General features: G+C 48.6%; 1 protein-coding gene across 11 annotated transcripts in view; it reads left to right on the top strand.

Moving 5' to 3' along the window:
• Positions 1-529: 529 nt before the first annotated feature.
• LOC127004780 (dnaJ homolog subfamily A member 1-like) overlaps positions 530-20,494 on the top strand; it is a 77,368-nt gene continuing 57,403 nt past the window's right edge. Inside the window, exons 1-2 of one of the 11 annotated variants that reach the window (XM_050872893.1) lie at positions 530-617; positions 2,109-2,430. In XM_050872893.1, the coding sequence (XP_050728850.1) occupies positions 2,212-2,430 (219 nt within the window). In that variant the 5' untranslated portion in view covers positions 530-617; positions 2,109-2,211. Of the gene's footprint in view, positions 618-844; positions 1,005-1,153; positions 1,288-1,361; positions 1,682-2,108; positions 2,431-20,494 lie in introns of those variants that run through there. The other 10 variants (XM_050872896.1, XM_050872886.1, XM_050872888.1 and 7 more) reach the window with 10 other exon arrangements.

The raw sequence follows: 20,494 nt of genomic DNA, 5'->3' as shown, positions 1-20,494 counted from the left end.
CCGTTGTTTTCTGTGTTGCTGTTGTTGATTATAATGCTGTTTATAAAGTCTTTTTTGGTTGAGTTTGCTTCACAAAGGTGTTTATTAGTATATGCAGATAACTTTTGTTTCACGCAAGGGTTCCGCTCCTTAAGAAAGAAACGTAGTGACTTTCGCGTGTTATAATTATTCTCCCCTGTGACTGCATGGCTGGTCAAGCGGTTTGGTTAGCGCAAATGAGAGAGAGAGAGAGAGAGAGAGAGAGAGAGAGAGAGAGAGAGAGAGAGAGAGAGAGAGAGAGAGAGAGAGAGAGAGAGAGAGAGAGAGAGAGAGAGAGAGAGAGTATGAGAGAGAGACAGAGAGAGAGAGAGAGAGAGAGAGAGAATGAGAGAGAGAATGAGAGAGAGTATGAGAGAGAGAGAGAGAGAGAGAGAGAGAGAGAGAGAGAGAGAGAGAGAGAGAGAGAGAGAGAGAGAGAGAGAGAGAGAGAGAGAGAGTGTTCAATCTTATTTTTAGCGTCAGTGAGGCACGCCACTACAGCCAAGCGAGTCAGCTGATCCCCCCGCACTCCCTCCTGTACTGAGAGTGTTGGCTGTAGCTCTGCCTCGTTTTCTTTCCGCCATTCGTAATATCTTAGTGTAACTATATCGGATTATACACATTGCAGGAGAAAAATCACGGATGGAGGCAGTGTTTTTATTTTTGTATATCTCGATACTCGTGGGAACGGTGTTGAAATTGATTTAGTGTGGTAGCTTTTATTTTTTTTTCATTTATCATCGTGGTTTTACAAAGGCTTGAAAAATGTGAACAGTGTATTGAATGTAATAAGCCAAGAATAAGGTGTGTAGTGAGTGCGGGGGCCGGGTGAGGGACACAAGTGATCAGTCCCTTGCGCAAGACTATACCTGATTCTTTGCCCCACGTGTTTTTCCCTTCACAGACGGAGGCCCAGATGGTACAAACTTGCATAACACCCCCGGCACAGAGACAAGTCTGGGAACACTGATGCAAAGAAATGTAAAGTACGTTAGTGGAAAGCGATGTGTTCCTGTTGAGTTATAAAGGAGACCAAAATAGCAGACAAGACCCATTGTAAAGAAGTTTATTCTGGACGTAAAAGTTAAAAGTGAATGAAGGAACTTTTGTGTACTTGTACTGTGAGTTGCGTGAAAACAACCTTGGTCGAAAGTCGGATATCAAGAGACTCAATAAAAGAGCCAAGATAGCATATTAGATGCCGTTGGAAAGAAGACTGAAGTGAAAGATCTAAGAAGTATTTCAAAGCGACCCAAGAAAAAGAATAAGGTGGTGGTGGTGGTGGTGGCATGTGTATTCTGGGGTATTCTCGACGTTTGGCCTCGTGGCTGGTGTCCGGGGGAGTTGTGGTGAGGGGCACGTGTCTGGGCGAGAGGCAGGAGTATGCCGGGCCAGCTGGTGTGCCCTAACCCGCCCGTAACGCCCTGAAGGCACCGTAAATACCTCTTCACTGGTAACCCCAGGCGCACATGGGGTCTGAGGAGGCGAGGGTGAGGCCAGCTGACACGATCCACTGCAGTGAGGGGAAAAGTCGTGGCCGTGTGGGTGTAAAGTGCTTTGTGAATCTTTTTGAATATTGCAGAGAGGGCTATGTAGGTGGCGATTATGCGTGTGTTATTTGAGGAGAAAACAAAATTGTGATGTGCAAGTGATTTTTGGAAAGGTAGGTTATTTATTGTGTGTGGTACTTAGGGAAAGAAAAATTATGCCCATAAGTGCAACTTTCCTCTTTTAGGACATGTCAGAGGTGGAAAAGGAAAGCATATAGTGTAGTAATCTATAAGCAGTATGAGATTTTTTTATGAAAATCGTCCGACGGGTTTCATCTTCGTGTGTTACCTATGTGATAAGAAAAATAATAATAAATCTGATACAGCAAGAAAAGTTAAGTATTTTCATTTGGTGCCGTAAATAGGGTTGTGAATTCTTTCAGAAAGAGAAAGAATATATGTTTAAGATGTGTATTCGTATTTAAAAAAAACGAAACGAAATCTCAGCAAGATCCTAAGTGGAAGGGATCAATAAATCTCTTCGTATGTTTCCCTGACGAATAAGAAGAGAAAAGGTTCTGAAGGTGTAACTTATTTCAGAGAGGACAGTAAGGAACCTTGAGTGTGCGAGATCGGTGTCCCAACGTGTCTGACTGCAGGAGTAAAGGACCTTCGTAGGGGTCTGAGAGGTTGAGTCGCAGCCATGGTGAAGGAAACGGAGTACTATGACCGCCTGGGGGTGTCTGCTGACGCCACCCAGGAGCAGCTGAAGAAGGCGTACAGAAAACTGGCACTCAAGTACCACCCCGACAAAAACCCTGAAGGGGGCGACAAGTTTAAGCAGATTTCCCAGGCGTACGAGGTGCTGTCCAACCCGAAGAAGAGGGCGTTATATGACGACGGAGGTGAAGAGGCGCTGCAGGTGAGAAAGAGGGCTGGACTGGGTTGGGCTGGGCAGGACTGAGTTGAGCTGGGATGGACCGGGTTAGGCTGGACTGAATTGGGCTGGGATGGACCGGGTTAGGCTGGACTGAATTGGGCTGGGATGGACCGGGTTAGGCTGGACTGAGTTGGGCTGGGATGGACCGGGTAAGGGTGGACTGAGTTGGGCTGGGATAGACCGGGTAAGGGTGGACTGAGTTGGGCTGGGATAGACCGGGTAAGGGTGGACTGAGTTGGGCTGGGATGGACCGGGTAAGGGTGGACTGAGTTGGGCTGGGATGGACCGGGTAAGGGTGGACTGAGTTGGGCTGGGATGGACCGGGTAAGGGTGGACTGAGTTGGGCTGGGATGGACCGGGTTAGGGTGGACTGAGTTGGGCTGGGATGGACCGGGTTAGGCTGGACTGAGTTGGGCTGGGATGGACCGGGTTAGGGTGGACTGAGTTGGGCTGGGATGGACCGGGTTAGGGTGGACTGAGTTGGGCTGGGATGGACCGGGTTAAGGTGGACTGAGTTGGGCTGGGATGGACCGGGTTAAGGTGGACTGAGTTGGGCTGGGATAGACCGGGTTAGGCTGGACTGAGTTGGGCTGGGATGGACCGGGTTAGGGTGGACTGAGTTGGGCTGGGATGGACCGGGTTAGGCTGGACTGAATTGGGCTGGGATGGACCGGGTTAAGGTGGACTGAGTTGGGCTGGGATGGACCGGGTTAAGGTGGACTGAGTTGGGCTGGGATGGACCGGGTTACGGTGGACTGAGTTGGGCTGGGATGGACCGGGTTAGGCTGGACTGAGTTGGGCTGGGATGGACCGGGTTAGGGTGGACTGAATTGGGCTGGGATGGACCGGGTTAGGCTGGACTGAATTGGGCTGGGATGGACCGGGTTAGGGTGGACTGAGTTGGGCTGGGATGGACCGGGTTAGGGTGGACTGAGTTGGGCTGGGATGGACCGGGTTAGGCTGGACTGAGTTGGGCTGGGATGGACCGGGTTAAGGTGGACTGAGTTGGGCTGGGATGGACCGGGTTAAGGTGGACTGAGTTGGGCTGGGATGGACCGGAAGCTGGACTGAATTGGGCTGGGATGGACCGGGTTAGGGTGGACTGAGTTGGGCTGGGATGGACCGGGTTAGGGTGGACTGAGTTGGGCTGGGATGGACCGAATTAGGCTGGACTGAATTGGGCTGGGATGGACCGGGTTAGGGTGGACTGAGTTGGGCTGGGATGGACCGAATTAGGCTGGACTGAATTGGGCTGGGATGGACCGGGTTAGGGTGGACTGAGTTGGGCTGGGATGGACCGAATTAGGCTGGACTGAGTTGGGCTGGGATGGACCGGGTTAGGCTGGACTGAGTTGGGCTGGGATGGACCGAATTAGGCTGGACTGAGTTGGGCTGGGATGGACCGGGTTAGGGTGGACTGAATTGGGCTGGGGTGGACCGGGTTAGGGTGGACTGAATTGGGCTGGGATGGACCGGGTTAGGCTGGATTGAATTGGGCTGGGATGGACCGGGTTAGGGTGGACTGAGTTGGGCTGGGATGGACCGGGTTAGGCTGGACTGAATTGGGCTGGGATAGACCGGGTTAGGCTGGACTGAGTTGGGCTGGGATGGACCGGGTTAGGGTGGACTGAGTTGGGCTGGGATGGACCGGGTTAGGCTGGACTGAGTTGGGCTGGGATGGACCGGGTTAGGCTGGACTGAGTTGAGCTGGGATGGACCGGGTTAGGGTGGACTGAGTTGAGCTGGGATGGACCGGGTTAGGCTGGACTGAGTTGGGCTGGGATGGACCGGGTTAGGCTGGACTGAGTTGGGCTGGGATGGACCGGGTTAGGCTGGACTGAGTTGGGCTGGGATGGACCGGGTTAGGCTGGACTGAGTTGGGCTGGGATGGACCGGGTTAAGGTGGACTGAGTTGGGCTGGGATGGACCGGGTTAGGCTGGACTGAGTTGGGCTGGGATGGACCGGGTTAGGCTGGACTGAGTTGGGCTGGGATGGACCGGGTTAGGCTGGACTGAATTGGGCTGGGGTGGACCGGGTTAGGGTGGACTGAGTTGAGCTGGGATGGACCGGGTTAGGGTGGACTGAATTGGGCTGGGGTGGACCGGGTTAGGGTGGACTGAGTTGAGCTGGGATGGACCGGGTTAGGCTGGACTGAATTGGGCTGGGGTGGACCGGGTTAGGCTGGACTGAGTTGGGCTGGGATGGACCGGGTTAGGCTGGACTGAGTTGGGCTGGGGTGGACCGGGTTAGGCTGGACTGAATTGGGCTGGGATGGACCGGGTTAGGCTGGACTGAGTTGGGCTGGGATGGACCGGGTTAGGCTGGACTGAGTTGGGCTGGGATGGACCGGGTTAGGCTGGACTGAGTTGGGCTGGGATGGACCGGGTTAGGCTGGACTGAATTGGGCTGGGGTGGACCGGGTTAGGGTGGACTGAATTGGGCTGGGATGGACCGGGTTAGGCTGGACTGAATTGGGCTGGGATAGACCGGGTTAGGCTGGACTGAATTGGGCTGGGATGGACCGGGTTAGGGTGGACTGAATTGGGCTGGGATAGACCGGGTTAGGCTGGACTGAATTGGGCTGGGATGGACCGGGTTAGGGTGGACTGAGTTGGGCTGGGATAGACCGGGTTAGGGTGGACTGAGTTGGGCTGGGATAGACCGGGTTAGGGTGGACTGAGTTGGGCTGGGATAGACCGTATTAGGCTGGACTGAGTTGGGCTGGGATAGACCGGGTTAGGGTGGACTGAGTTGGGCTGGGATAGACCGGGTTAGGGTGGACTGAGTTGGGCTGGGATAGACCGAATTAGGCTGGACTGAGTTGGGCTGGGATAGACCGGGTTAGGGTGGACTGAGTTGGGCTGGGATAGACCGGGTTAGGCTGGACTGAGTTGGGCTGGGATAGACCGACTTAGGCTGGACTGAGTTGGGCTGGGATAGACCGGGTTAGGGTGGACTGAGTTGGGCTGGGATAGACCGGGTTAGGGTGGACTGAGTTGGGCTGGGATGGACCGGGTTAGGCTGGACTGAGTTGGGCTGGGATAGACCGGGTTAGGCTGGACTGAGTTGGGCTGGGATGGACCGGGTTAGGCTGGACTGAGTTGGGCTGGGATGGACCGGGTTAGGCTGGACTGAATTGGGCTGGGATAGACCGGGTTAGGCTGGACTGAGTTGGGCTGGGATAGACCGGGTTAGGCTGGACTGAGTTGGGCTGGGATAGACCGGGTTAGGCTGGACTGAGTTGGGCTGGGATAGACCGGGTTAGGCTGGACTGAGTTGGGCTGGGATAGACCGGGTTAGGCTGGACTGAGTTGGGCTGGGATAGACCGGGTTAGGCAGGACTGAGTTGGGCTGGGATAGACCGGGTTAGGCTGGACTGAGTTGGGCTGGGATAGACCGGGTTAGGCTGGACTGAGTTGGGCTGGGATAGACCGGGTTAGGGTGGACTGAGTTGGGCTGGGATGGACCGGGTTAGGGTGGACTGAGTTGAGCTGGGATAGACCGGGTTAGGGTGGACTGAGTTGGGCTGGGATAGACCGAATTGGGCTGGACTGAGTTGAGCTGGGATAGACCGGGTTAGGGTGGACTGAGTTGGGCTGGGATAGACCGGGTTAGGGTGGACTGAGTTGGGCTGGGATAGACCGGGTTAGGGTGGACTGAGTTGGGCTGGGATGGACCGGGTTAGGGTGGACTGAGTTGGGCTGGGATAGACCGGGTTAGGCTGGACTGAGTTGGGCTGGGATGGACCGGGTTAGGCTGGACTGAGTTGGGCTGGGATGGACCGGGTTAGGGTGGACTGAGTTGGGCTGGGATAGACCGGGTTAGGGTGGACTGAGTTGGGCTGGGATAGACCGGGTTAGGGTGGACTGAGTTGGGCTGGGCTCGACCGGGTTAGGTGGACTGAGTTGGGCTGGGATAGACCGGGTTAGGGTGGACTGAGTTGGGCTGGGATAGACCGGGTTAGGGTGGACTGAGTTGGGCTGGGATAGACCGTTTTAGGCTGGACTGAGTTGGGCTGGGATAGACCGGGTTAGGCTGGACTGAGTTGGGCTGGGATTGACCGGGTTAGGGTGGACTGAGTTGGGCTGGGATAGACCGGGTTAGGGTGGACTGAGTTGGGCTGGGATAGACCGAATTAGGCTGGACTGAGTTGGGCTGGGATAGACCGGGTTAGGGTGGACTGAGTTGGGCTGGGATAGACCGGGTTAGGGTGGACTGAGTTGGGCTGGGATAGACCGGGTTAGGGTGGACTGAGTTGAGCTGGGATAGACCGGGTTAGGGTGGACTGAGTTGAGCTGGGATAGACCGGGTTAGGTGGACTGAGTTGAGCTGGGATAGACCGGGTTAGGGTGGACTGAGTTGGGCTGGGATAGACCGGGTTAGGGTGGACTGAGTTGAGCTGGGATAGACCGGGTTAGGGTGGACTGAGTTGGGCTGGGATAGACCGGGTTAGGGTGGACTGAGTTGAGCTGGGATGGACCGGGTTAGGGTGGAGTGAGTGTGGCTGGTATAGAGCGGGTTAGGGTGGACTGAGTTGGGCTGGGATAGACCGGGTTAGGGTGGACTGAGTTGGGCTGGGATAGACCGGGTTAGGGTGGACTGAGTTGAGCTGGGATAGACCGGGTTAGGGTGGACTGAGTTGAGCTGGGATAGACCGGGTTAGGGTGGACTGAGTTGAGCTGGGATAGACCGGGTTAGGGTGGACTGAGTTGAGCTGGGATGGACCGGGTTAGGGTGGACTGAGTTGGGCTGGGATAGACCGGGTTAGGCTGGACTGAGTTGGGCTGGGATGGACCGGGTTAGGGTGGACTGAGTTGGGCTGGGATGGACCGGGTTAGGCTGGACTGAGTTGGGCTGGGATGGACCGGGTTAGGCTGGACTGAGTTGGGCTGGGATGGACCGGGTTAGGGTGGACTGAGTTGGGCTGGGATGGACCGGGTTAGGCTGGACTGAGTTGGGCTGGGATAGACCGGGTTAGGCTGGACTGAGTTGGGCTGGGATGGACCGGGTTAGGGTGGACTGAGTTGGGCTGGGATAGACCGGGTTAGGGTGGACTGAGTTGAGCTGGGATAGACCGGGTTAGGGTGGACTGAGTTGGGCTGGGATAGACCGGGTTAGGCTGGACTGAGTTGAGCTGGGATAGACCGGGTTAGGGTGGACTGAGTTGGGCTGGGATAGACCGGGTTAGGGTGGACTGAGTTGGGCTGGGATAGACCGGGTTAGGGTGGACTGAGTTGGGCTGGGATGGACCGGGTTGGGCTGGACTGGGCTGCTTGGTTGGGCTCACTCGAGTTGAATTGGATTTATTTGAATTGTTGTGTTGGGCTTTAATGTGTTGTGTTGTGCTGGGTTAGGTTTGATTAGATTCTGTTGCGTTGGGCTGTGTTGTTGTGTAGCGTTGTGTTGTGTTGTGTCGGGCTGTGTTGTGTTGTGTTGTGTTGTGTTGTGTTGCGTCGGGCTGTGTTGTGTTTTGTCGGGCTGTGTCGTGTCGTGTCGTGTCGTGTTGTGTTGTGTTGTGTTGTGTCGAGCTTTGTTGTTTTGTGTCGGGCTGCGTTGTGTTGTGCTGTGTTGTGTTGGGCTGTGTTGTGTAGTGTTGTATGTTGTGTTGTGTTGTTTTGTGTTGTGTCGGGCTGTGTTGTGTTGTGTTGTGTTGTGTTGTGTCGGGCTGTGTTGTGTTGTGTCGGGCTGTGTTGTGCTGTGTTGTGTTGTGTTGTTTTGTGTTGTGTTGTTTTGTGTTGTTTTGTGTTGTGCTGTGTTGTGTTGTGTTGTTTTATGTTGTGTCGGGCTGTGTTGTGTTGTGTTGTGTTGTGTTGTGTTGTGTTGTGTCGGGCTGTGTTGTGTTGTGTCGGGCTGTGTTGTGTTGTGTTGTATTGTGTCGGGCTGTGTTGTGTTGTGTTGTATTGTGTCGGGCTGTGTTGTGTTGTGTTGTGTCAGGCTGTGTTGTGTTGTGTTGTGTTGTGTCGGGCTGTGTTGTGTTGTGTTGTGTTGTGTTGTGTTGTGTTGTGTTGTGTTGTGTTGTGTCGGGCTGTGTTGTGTTGTGTTGTGTTGTGTCGGGCTGTGTTGTGTTGTGTTGTGTTGTGTCGGGCTGTGTTGTGCTGTGTTGTGTTGTGTTGGGCTGTGTTGTGTTGTGTTGTGTTGTGTCGGGCTGTGTTGTGTTGTGTTGTGTTGTGTCGGGCTGTGTTGTGTTGCGTTGTGTTGTGTTGTGTCGGGCTGTGTTGTGTTGTGTTGTGTTGTGTCGGGCTGTGTTGTGCTGTGTTGTGTTGTGTTGGGCTGTGTTGTGTTGTGTCGGGCTGTGTTGTGTTGTGTTGTGTTATGTCGGGCTGTGTTATGTTGCGTTGTGTTGTGTTGTGTCGGGCTGTGTTGTGTTGTGTTGTGTTGGGCTGTGTTGTGTTGTGTCGGGCTGTGTTGTGTTGTGTTGTGCTGTGTCGGTCTGTGTTGTGTTGTGTTGTATTGTGTTGTGTCGGGCTGTGTTGTGTTGTGTTGTATCGGGCTGTGTTGTGTTGTGTTGTGCTGTGTCGGGCTGTGCTGTGTTGTGTTGTGTTGTGTTGTGTTGTGTCGGACTTTGTTGTGTTGTGTTGTGTTGTGTCGGGCTGTGTTGTGTTGTGTCGGGCTGTGTTGTGTTGTGTTCTGTTGTGTTGTGTTGTGTCGGGCTGTGTTGTGTTGTGTTGTGTTGTGTCGGGCTGTGTTGTATTATGTTGTGTTGTGCAGTGCTGTGTCGGTCTGTGTTGTGTTATGTTGTGTTGTGTCGGGCTGTGTTGTGTTGTGTTGTGATGTGTTGTGTCGGGCTGTGTTGTGTTGTGTTGTGTCGGGCTGTGTTGTGTTGTGTTGTGTTGTGTTGTGTCGGGCTGTGTTGTGCTGTGTTGTGTTGTGTCGGGCTGTGTTGTGTTGTGTTGTTTTCTGTCGGGCTTTGTTGTGTTGTGTAGTGTTGTGTTGTGTTTGACAGAGTTGTGTTGTGTTGTGTAGTGTTGTATTGTGTTGGTCAGTGTTGTGTTGTCTTGTGTTGGACAGTGTTATGTTGTGTTGTGCTGTGTAGTGTTGTGTTGTGTTGGACAGTGTTGTGTTGTGTTGGACAGTGTTGTGTTGTGTTATGTTGTGTTGTGTTGTGTTGAAGTGGATTGACTATCCTTAGCTCGGGTCAGCTTGAATTCAATTCAATTGTCTTGCGCTGGCCTGGGCTTGAGTGGGCAGGACAGGACTGGACAGGACAGCTTCCGTCAATGTCCTCGTCCTTGTCATCGGAGTTTTAGTTTGCCCTTTTTCATCCTTGTTATTTCAGTTATTTGTCTCACTTTCCTTTTAACATCCTCCTCTTCAAATATGTTTTTTTTCTTCTTCTCACTCTCTTTTTCTGTTTCCTCCTCCCTTATATATATATATATATATATATATATATATATATATATATATATATATATATATATATATATATATATATATATATATATATATATATATATATATATATATATATATATATATATATATATATATATATATATATATATATATATATATATATATATATATATATATATATATATATATATATATATATATATATATATGGAGATAAAGGAACAGAGAGAGGGGTAGAATCCGAAAGAGGGCAGTTTAGAAAGCAAAGACTTGTGCCAAACTCTATCGATATGTCTAACGCAACTGAGAAAGTTTCACCGAAACGGCAAAGAGAGGATGACCAAAAGTCAGTTAAGAGAGCAAGATGATCGCCAGTAGAACGCCCCTTGCGGAACCCATGCTGGCGATCAGATAGAAGCTTAGAAGTGGAAAGGTGCTTTTGAATCTTCCGGTTAAGGATTGATTCAAAAGCTTTAGATAGACAGGAAAGTAAAGCTATATTGCGGTAGTTTGAGGGATTGGAACGGTCACCCTTCTTAGTCACAGGATGTGCAAAGGCATACTTCCAGCAAGAAGGAAAGGTTGATGTTGATAGGCAGAGACGAAAGAGTTTGACCAGGCAGGGGTGTGAGCACGGACGCACTCCATCATGTCCATAAGCCATCTGAGAGTTGAGGCCAGAGAGGGCATAGAAAAAATCATTATGAAGAATCTTAATAACAGGCATAAAGGAGTCAGAGGGGGTATGAGTAGGAGGAATATGCCCAGAATCGTTCAGGGTGGAGTTTTTACAGAAAGTTTGAGCGAAGAGTTCATCCTTAGAGATAGATGAGACGGTAGTGCTCTCGTCAGGGATAAGGAGAGGAGGGAAAGAGGAAGAAGTGAAATTGGTGGAGATATTTTTGGCTAGGTGCCAAAAGTCACGGGAAGAATTAGAAAAAGCAAGGTGTTTACATTTTCTATTTATCAAAGAGGTTTTGGTTAGTCGGAGAATAGATTTGGCACGATTCTGGGCTGAAATGTAAAGTTCATGGTTAGTAGGAGTACGAAGGATCTGGAACCTTATCTGAGCTGCCTCTCTATCTTTAATAGCACGAGAACAAGCATGATTAAACCAAGGCTTTTTAGCATGAGGAGTAGAGAAAGGACGTGGAATGTATGACTCCATTCGAGAGACAATCACCTCTCTGATGCGCTGGGCACACACAGAGGGGAGTCTCTCCTGGAAGCAGTAATCATTCCACGGGATTTTGAGTTAAGGATAGACCGATGATGTTTGGGGTTGATGATGGTGACAGCTGAGTGTTGTCGAAGAATAGGGGATAGGTGTTTGGAAGATTGTATCGAGTTGATAGGTGGAGAAATTGTATTTTTGAGGCATCGAAGGACACAAGGTTCCCTTTACCCCAATCGGAAATAATAGCAATGTCTGAGGTTAAGCGTTCTGCAGCCTCCAGCCTGGAGTCATGTAATTCCTGTTGAGAGGGTCATCTGTTGAAAGAAGTTGAATAATGCAGAGTGGAGTCATCAGCGTATGAGTGGATTAGACCGTTTGTTATGGAAAGAAGATCATTGGTGAAAAATAGGAAGAGAGTGGTTGATAGACCAGAGCCCTGTGGAACACCACTGTTGATTGGTTTAGGGGAAGAACAGTGACCGTCTAGGGATAGAATCCGAAAGAGGGCAGTTTAGAAATCAAAGACTTTGCCAGACTCTACTGAAGGCTTTCGATATGTCTAGCGAAACTGAGAAAGTTTCACCGAAACTGCGAAGAGAGGATGACCAAGAATCAGTTAAGAGAGCAAGAAGATCGCCAGTAGATCAGATACTGGCGATCAGATAGAAGGTTAGAAGTGGAAAGGTGCTTTTGAATCTTCCGGTTAAGGATTGATTCAAAAGCTTTAGATAGACAGGAAAGTAAAGCTATAGGGCGGTAGTTTGAGGGATTAGAACGGTCACCCTTCTTAGGAACAGGCTGTACGAAGGCGTACTTCCAGTAGGAAGGAAAGGTAGATGTTGATAGGCAGAGGCGAAAAAGTTTGACCAGTCAGGGTGTCAGCACGGAAGCACAGTTTTTAAGGACAATAGGAGGCACTCCATCAGGCCCATAAGCCTTCTGAGAGTTGAGGCCAGAGAGGGCATAGAAAACATCATTCTTAAGAATCTTAATAACAGGCATGAAGGAGTCAGAGGGGGGATGAATAGGAGGAATATGCCCAGAATCGTCCAGAGTGGAGTTGTTACAGAAAGTGTGAGGAAAAAGTTCAGCCTTAGAGATAGATGAGACGACGGTGCTGCCGTCAGGGTTAAGGAGGGGAGGGAAAGACCAAGAAGTGAAATTGGAGGAGATATTATTGGCTAGGTGCCAGAAGTCCCGTCGGTATAAAGAGTGCAAAAGAGCTGATCAGCTTCCTATGCCTTTAAAATGACGAAAGTCCAGACCTTCAACATGACATTGCGCCATCATTGGTTATATTTCGTAGTGTATTTACTTTGTTACGTAGATGCCTCATGTTCTGTTCCTCTTGCTTTGGGGTTCTTCCTGCATTTAACTCCATCTCCTTTTTATTCTCATCTCCCTCCTCCTTTGCATCCTGATTGCCAGCGTTTCACCCCCACCCCCCCCCCCCCACCCTCCCGAATAATTTTCATCTTCAAATACTCCTGCTTTGCTGCATCCTTCCTATTTGCTGATTTTTCCTTCATATTAACCATATTACTTCTCAAACCAATTCCTTATGATAAAAGGTACAGCTAGGGGTAGACGCTGAAGCAACGCGCGGCCTCGAAGCTCATCTCCGCCACAGTGGCCCTTGATCTTGTGGCGGGAAATAACCCTTACCTCGGGACACAGCGCCGTTGAGACATCCGGGTTATTACAGTTTACGCCCCCTAAGTTTTCCCAGGTAGCCATTTATCGACTAATATCCAAGGGCGGATGATCCGCTGGGTGGGCTACACGCCGGCTCACCGGACCGGGATTCGAACCCAGGAACGCGGATTCATAGCTAGGCATGATAACCACTTCATCACTACACTCAAATTTTCTTAATCTTTCCTCTTCCTCCTCCATTCTATTCTCCATTTTTCTTTCTCCTCTTCCTCCTCCTCCTCTTTCTCTTCAATCTCCTGTTCCTCTTCTCCTCCTCTTCTTCCTTTTGCTCGTCTTTCTTCTCCACTCAATACTTCATATTTTTTCCTCCTCCTCCTCCTCCTCCTTCTCCTCCTCCTCCTCCCTGTTCTCCTCCTCCTCCTCCTCCTCCCTGTTCTCCTCCTTTTCCTCCTCCTCCTCTCCCTTTCCTCTTCCTCCGCTACCTCTTCATGCACCTCTTCTTCCTCCACCACCTCTTACTCCTTCTCTCTCTGCTACTCTTCCTCCTCCTCTTCTCCCATATCATCTTACATTTTTCTTCCTCTACATCCTCCTTCTCCTTAATAAAGTATAGAATAATATATGCAGTCAACGGGTCCTATAGGAGACACTGATTGCTTGGCCAACAGATTGGCTTAGCAGTAGAAAACAACGTGCTACTCAACGGACAGGCTTCGTAGTGGCTTCCAGTCACTCTAGTCAGTTAACCCAAGTCAGAGGTGTGCGTCATCGTGGCTGGCAACTTGCTGTCACACGGTGTGCCGGATTTCGTGGTTAATGTAAGAGAGCCTACGCTTAGGAAACAGTCGTCATTATTAGTAATATGCATGCAACAATAACATATACCGTCAGCTATAGTCGATTTTGAGCTGCAAATTATTAGTATTGGCACAAGCAGCTGTTTTATTAATTTACGAGAAATTATTAAACAGCTTGGCGCTGTCCCTCACCGAGAAAATTAACAGGTTCTATATTAACAAAACAGGTGTTTTCGACAGTACTAATAATTCTTAACTTAAAATCGATTTTAATTGACAGTATTTGTTATTGATGCTTGCATATTATTGAAACTGACGACTGTTTCCTATGCGTAGGCTATCATATATATTCCACGTAATCAGACACGCCGTGTGACAGCACGATAATGACGATAGTGACGACACGATAATGCGCACCTCAGACTTGCGTGAACCGACTATTTTTTATTTAGTGGAGCACCACAAGGCTCCGTGTTGGGACTCATTTTCTTTATCATTCAGCTACATCAGTGACCTAGAAACAGGACTAAAATCCCTCCTGTCGAAGTTTGATGATGACACTAAAATGGGTGAAAACCTGAAACCTCACGACGGCCGATTGGGAAATCATCCACAAGGACCTTAATCAGATTATCCAGTGGCCTGAAGAGTTGCAAATGTCCTTCAATCTTGACAAGTGTTGAGTCCTACACTGTACCGTCACTGTAAGAAAATGTTGGTGTCTATTAGCACATTTATTCATCCAAACGGCTTCAAACTGCAAACATGATGTAAATCCCTACCGTGTATCGGAAACACAAAGTTCCTATAACACATCACAAATAGAAAGCCTGGCAGAAAAATCAAAACTCAAATTACCCTAGAAACTACGTACAACACAAGCTCCTCTCGCTTGCTTATTCCTCTCGACACTGTAGCTGAACCCAATGTGTAGAGAAAAATTCTCTACACCTTGGCTGAATCTATCAGTCCTGAAGGAGTCCAGGTATCCGTAAGGTAGACCGAGAATGCCTGGCGGGTCCAAGGCCGGTATCCCAAGCCCACCTACCGTGACGGCCGACACCCAATTGTTCTCGCAATACCCCGTCCGTCCCCGTCCTCGTCGACCTCTCATGGAAAACAAACGAAATGAGCGATGCGTGCTCCAAGTTACTCTGACAGAGGGATTCATTATTTTTCCTGATATAAAGTATTTGACTCAGAAATAATAACCACACATACAAAATACAAGGGAAGCCTCTGCAGGTCGGACAGGAGGAATCGGATCTTGAAGTCACCATCATTAGTGACCTGAGACATAACAACCACTGTGAAAAAGCATATAACAAAGTCAATACTATGCTCGGGTTCATATCAACACTTAGGGTGCAAGACCGGAAAAATGACGAAGGAAGGGTGTTCCAGAGTTTACCAGTGTAGGGGATGAAAGAGTGAAGATGCTGGTTAACTCTTGCATAAGGGGTTCGGATAGTATAGGGATGAGCAAGGCATGCAGTTAGCAAGTTCAGAAGAGCAGTCAGCGTGACAATATTCATAGAAGGTAGAGAGGCAACATGGCGGCGGAATTTAAGAGGTAGAAGACTATCAGTAAGAGGAGGAAAGCTGATGATACGAAGAGCCTTAGTCTCCACTCTGTTCAGAAGAGAAGAGCTGTGTGAGTGGAGCCCCCACACACAAGATGCATACTCCATATGAAGGCGGACAAGGCCCCTGTAAATTGATAGCAACTGTGCGGGGGAGAAGAACTGGCGGAGACGATACAGAACCCCCAACCGTGAGGAAACTGATTTGATGATAGAGGAGATGTGAAGTTTCCAGTTGAGATTTTGAGCTAAGGATGGACCAAGGATATTTAGTTTTGAAGAAGGTGACAGCTGAGTGTTATCGAAGAATAGGGGATAGGTGTTTGGAAGATTATTTCGAGTTGATAGGTGGAGAAATTGGGTTTTTGAGGCATTAAAGGATACAAGGTTCCTTTTACACCAACCGGAAATAATAGCAAGGTCTGAGGTTAAGCGTTCTGCAGCTTCCAGTCTTGTATGAGTGGATAGGACCGTTTGTTATGGAAAAAAAAATCATTAATGAATAACTGGAAGAGAGTGGGTGATAGGACAGATCTCTGTGGAACACCGCTGTTGATAGGTTTAGGGCAGTGGTTCCTCAACTGGGGGTAAATGACCTCTTGGGGGTAATATAATATTTTTTCGGGGGTAATGGAGGGGTGACGAAAAAAAAAAAAAAGTGAAGAACTCGGGAAATCAAGCAATTCAAGCATGCAACTCCACCCATCCCACTGACTGATTGTTCTTGACGTCATTGGCAATAATAATTAGAGATGTAAAATGATCAAAGGCATTATATAAAAAGAATATATCTGTAGCGTTTTAATATAGCCATATATATCAATAATGATGACTTTTTGTGCAAGGGGTAACACGCTTAATGTGGCATATTAAATTGGGTAACAAGATGAAAAAGTTTGGGAACCACTGGTTTAGGAGTGACCGTCTACCACCGCAGAGATAGAACGGCCGGAAAGGAAGCTGAAGATGAAGGAACAGAGAGAAGGATAGAAACCGTAAGAGGGCAGTTTAGAAAGCAAAGACTTGTGCCAGACTCTATCGAAAGCTTTCGATATGTCTAGCGCAACTGTGAAAGTTTCACCGAAACGGCTAGGAGACGATGACCAAGAATTAGTTAAGAGAGCAAGAAGATCGCTAGTAGAACGCCCCTTGCGGAACCCATACTGGCGATCAGATAGAAGGTCAGAAGTGGAAAGGTGCTTTTGAATCTTCCGGTTAAGGATTGATTCAAAAGCTTTAGATAGACAGAAAAGTAAAGCTATGGGGCGGTAGTCTGAAGGATTGGAGTGGTCACCCTTCTTAGGCACAGGCTGTACGAAGGCGTACTTCCAGCAGGAAGGAATGTTAGATGTTGACAGGCAGAGACGAAAGAGTTTGACCAGTCAGGGTGCCAGCACGGAGGCACAGTTTTTAAGGACAATAGGAGGCACTTCATTAGGTCCATAAGCCTTCTGAGAGTTGAGGCCAGAGAGTGCACAGAAAACATCATTCCGAAGAATCTTAATGACAGGCATAAAGGAGTCTGAGGGGGGGATGAGTAGGAGGAATATGCCCAGAATCGTCCAGAGTGGAGTTGTTACAGAAAGTTTGAGAGAAGAGTTCAGCCTTAGAGATAGATGAGACGGCGGTGCTGCCGTCAGGGTTAAGGAGAGGAGGGAAATATGAAGTGAAATTGGAGGAGATATTTTTGGCTAAGAGTCAAAAGTCACGGGAAGAATTAGAAAGATTTATGAAAGAGTTTTTGGTAAGTCGAAGAATAGATTTGGCACGATTCCGGGCAGAAATATAAAGATCATGGTTAGCAGGAATGCGAAGGCTCTGGTACCTTTTATGAGCTGCCTCTCTTATCTTTGATAGCACGAGAACAAGCGTGATTAAACCATGGCTTTTTAGCATGAGGAGTAGAAAAAGTACGTTAAATGTGTGCCTCCATTGCAGAGACAATCACCTCTGTGATTTTTTTTTTTTTTTTTTTTTTTACAGCAAAGGAGACAGTTCAAGGGCACACAAAAAACAAACATTAATAAAAAAAAAAGCCCGCTACTCACTGCTCCTAAAAAGAATCCAAAGAGGTGGCCGAAAGATAGGTCAGTTTCGGGAGGAGAGGTGTCCTGATACCCTCCTCTTGAAAGAGTTTAAGTCGTAGGCAGGAGGAAATACAGATGAAGGAAGAGTGTTCCAGAGTTTACCAGCGTGAAGGATGAAAGAGTGAAGATGCTGGTTAACTCTTGCATAAGGGATTTGGGCACTATAGGGATGAGCTAGACTAGAAAGTCGAGTGCAGCGGGGCCGCGGGAGGGGGGAGGCATGCACTTAGAAAGTTCAGAAGAGCAATCAGCATCAAAATATCAGTAGAAGATAGAGAGGCAACATTGCAGCATAATTTAAGAGGTAGGAGACTATCAGTATGAGGAGGAGAGCTGATGAGACGAAGAGCCTTAGCCTCCACTCTGTCCATTAGAGCTGTGTGAGTGGAGCCCCCCACACATGAGATGCATACTCCATACGTGGGCGGACAAGGCCCCTGTATGGACAGCAACTGTGCAGGGGAGAAGAACTGGCGGAGACGGTACAGAACGTCCAGCCTTGAGGAAGCTGATTTAGTAAGAGATGAGATATGAAGTTTCCAGTTGAGATTTTGAGTTAAGGATAGACCGAGAATGTTTAGTGTTGAGGAAGGTGATAGCTGGGTGTTGTCAAAGAATAGGGGATAGTTGTTTGGAAGATTGTGTCGAGTGGATAGGTGGAGAAACTGTGTTTTTGAGGCGTTGAAGGACACCAGGTTCTTCTTGCCCCAATCGGAAATAATAGTAAGGTCTGAGGCTAAGCGTTCTGCAGTCTCCAGCCTTGAGTCGTTAAGTTCCTGAAGGGTGGGTCTTCTATTAAAGAAGTTGAATAATGCAGAGTGGAATCATCGGCGTAGGAATGGATAGGACAGTTCGTTTTGGAAGAAGATCATCAATGAACAACAGAAAAAGAGTGGGAGATAGGACAGAACCCTGTGGGACACCACTGTTAATAGATTTAGGGGAAGAACAGTGACCGTCTACCACGGCAGAAATAGAACGGTCAGAGAGGAAACTGGAGATAAAGGTACAGAGAGAAGGATAGAAACCGTAGGAGGGTAGTTTAGAAAGCAAAGATTTGTGCCAGACCCTATCAAAAGCTTTTGATATGTCCAGCGCAATAGCAAAAGTTTCACCGAAACGGCTAAGAGAGGATGACCAAGAGTCAGTTAAGAAGGCTAGGAGATCACCAGTAGAACGCCACTTTCGGAACCCATACTGGCGATCAGATAGAAGGTCAGAAGTGGAAAGGTGCTTTTGAATCTTCCGGTTAAGGATTGATTCAAAAGCTTTAGATAGACAAGAAAGTAAAGCAATAGGACGGTAGTTTGAGGGATTGGAGCGGTCACCCTTCTTAGGTACAGGCTGTATGAAGGCATACGTCCAGCAAGAAGGAAAGGTAGATGTTGACAGGCAGAGGCGAAAGAGTTTGACCAGGCAGGGTGACAGCACGGAGGCACAGTTTTTAAGGACAATAGGAGGCACTCCATCAGGTCCATAAGCCTTCTGAGGATTGAGGCCAGAGAGGGCATAGAAAACATCATTTTGAAGAATCTTTATAACAGGCATAAAGGAGTCAGAGGGGGGATGAGTAGGAGGAATATGCCCAGAATCGTCCAGAGTGGAGTTTTTAGAAAAAGTTTGAGAGAAGAGTTCAGCCTTAGAGATAGATGAGACGGCAGTGTGTGCGCTGGGCACACACTGAGGGGTCTTTCTCCTGGAAGCAATAATCATTCCGCGGGAAATCGGAAAAGTACATCCTCAGGTCGTCCCATCGAGCTGAAGCAAAATGCCAAAAGCATCGCCTCTTCGGTGGGTCCAGAGGATGTAGAGGAGCGATAGGACAGGATACAGAAATAAGGTTATGATCGAAGGAGCCCAACGGAGAGAACAGTTTGACAGAGTAAGCAGAAGGGTTAGAGGTAAGGAAGAGGTCTAGTATGTTGGTCCTGCCCTCAAGACGGTCGGGAATACGTGTAGGGTGCTGAACCAACTGCTCTAGGTCGTTGAGGAGAGCAAAGTTGTAGGCTTGTTCACCAGGCTGGTCAGTGAAAGAGGATGAAAGCCAAAGTTGGTGGTGAACATTGAAATCTCCCAAGATGGAGATTTCAGCGAAGGGAGAGTGAGTCAAAATGTTGACTCCCTTGTTCAAGTAGTCAAAGAATTTTACATAGATAGTAGAGTTAGGTGAGAGATAAACAGCACAGATGTGTTTAGTAATAAAATTACTCTGAAGAGTCAAGGTCGTGGGCACGAGAGCAAGTGATGTCGTTGCGCACGTAGGCGCAACATCCAGCTTTGGATTGAAATTTAGGGTAGAGATAGAAGGAGGGAACAGAGTAGAAATTGCTGTCAGTAGTCTCAGAAACCTGAGTTTCGGTGAGGAAGAGAAGGTGAGGTTTAGAGGAGGAGAGCTGATGTTCCACGGAATGAAAATTACACGAAGGACATTGAATTACTGGAGGGAGTTCAGCGACTCACTACGAAAATGATTCCATGCACTTTTAGGGGCTTAGCCTTATGAAAAAACGATAGGAGCAACTCAACTTATTAACGTTGGAAAATAAACGTTTACGAGATTTGATTCAGGTCTTCACGTACCTGAAGGACTCTGAGCACTCCAAGTATTTTGAGCTCCAAACTATCGCAAGAGCTAGAGATAACGGTCTACCGATCCGAGCGAGGCGATGTTGTACAGACATCGGCAGAATTCTTTTTTTGAAAGCGAGTCATCCGTCAGGGGAACAATCTTCCTTCAGAAGAGATGCGGAAACGATCATAAAAAAAAAAAAAAACTGCATCGATGGGTACCTTTTACCGTCATGAGCCAACTGAACTTGAGTACCGAGGAGCTTTGATTTGCACAGCAGGCACGAGGTGACTGTCGGGTAGATTATATCACTATAGCGGGCAGCCTCGTAATGAGCCAATAGGCTTTTTGTTGCTCATTTTCTCTTGTTAACATGTTTTTCTTCCTCTTCCTCCTCTTTTTCCTCCTCCTCCTCCTGCTGCTGCTGGTGTTCTGCCTCTCCTGCGTGTATTTCAACTTTGTGACTGAAAAAAAAAAAAGTTTTTTCAGTCTGTCTGCGAATTATTTATAGAAACAAAGAAACACACACACACACACACACACACACACACACACACACACACACACACACACACACTCCGGTAGCTCAATCGGCTAGAGCGCCGCGTTGCAAGCGTTCACAACCAAACAGGCGGCGGTTCGAGCCCCGCTCAGGCCAGATTCTTTCCGTTGACTACTAAGGATTTCAGAGGCTGTGCGGCCTCGTTTTTTGGGAATAATATCGTAACGAACAATCGTATCGGTACGAGATTTTGCGACAGTGTATTTCACACACTGCCTTAATTTTGAAGGGTATCGCCAACCGCCACAAGTAGAGAAT

The sequence above is a fragment of the Eriocheir sinensis genome, chromosome 29, assembly GCF_024679095.1.
Source record: "Eriocheir sinensis breed Jianghai 21 chromosome 29, ASM2467909v1, whole genome shotgun sequence".
NCBI lineage: Eukaryota > Metazoa > Arthropoda > Malacostraca > Decapoda > Varunidae > Eriocheir > Eriocheir sinensis.
The sequence above is the reverse complement of the archived record's forward strand: the minus strand, read 5'-3'. Positions and strand labels throughout refer to the sequence as shown.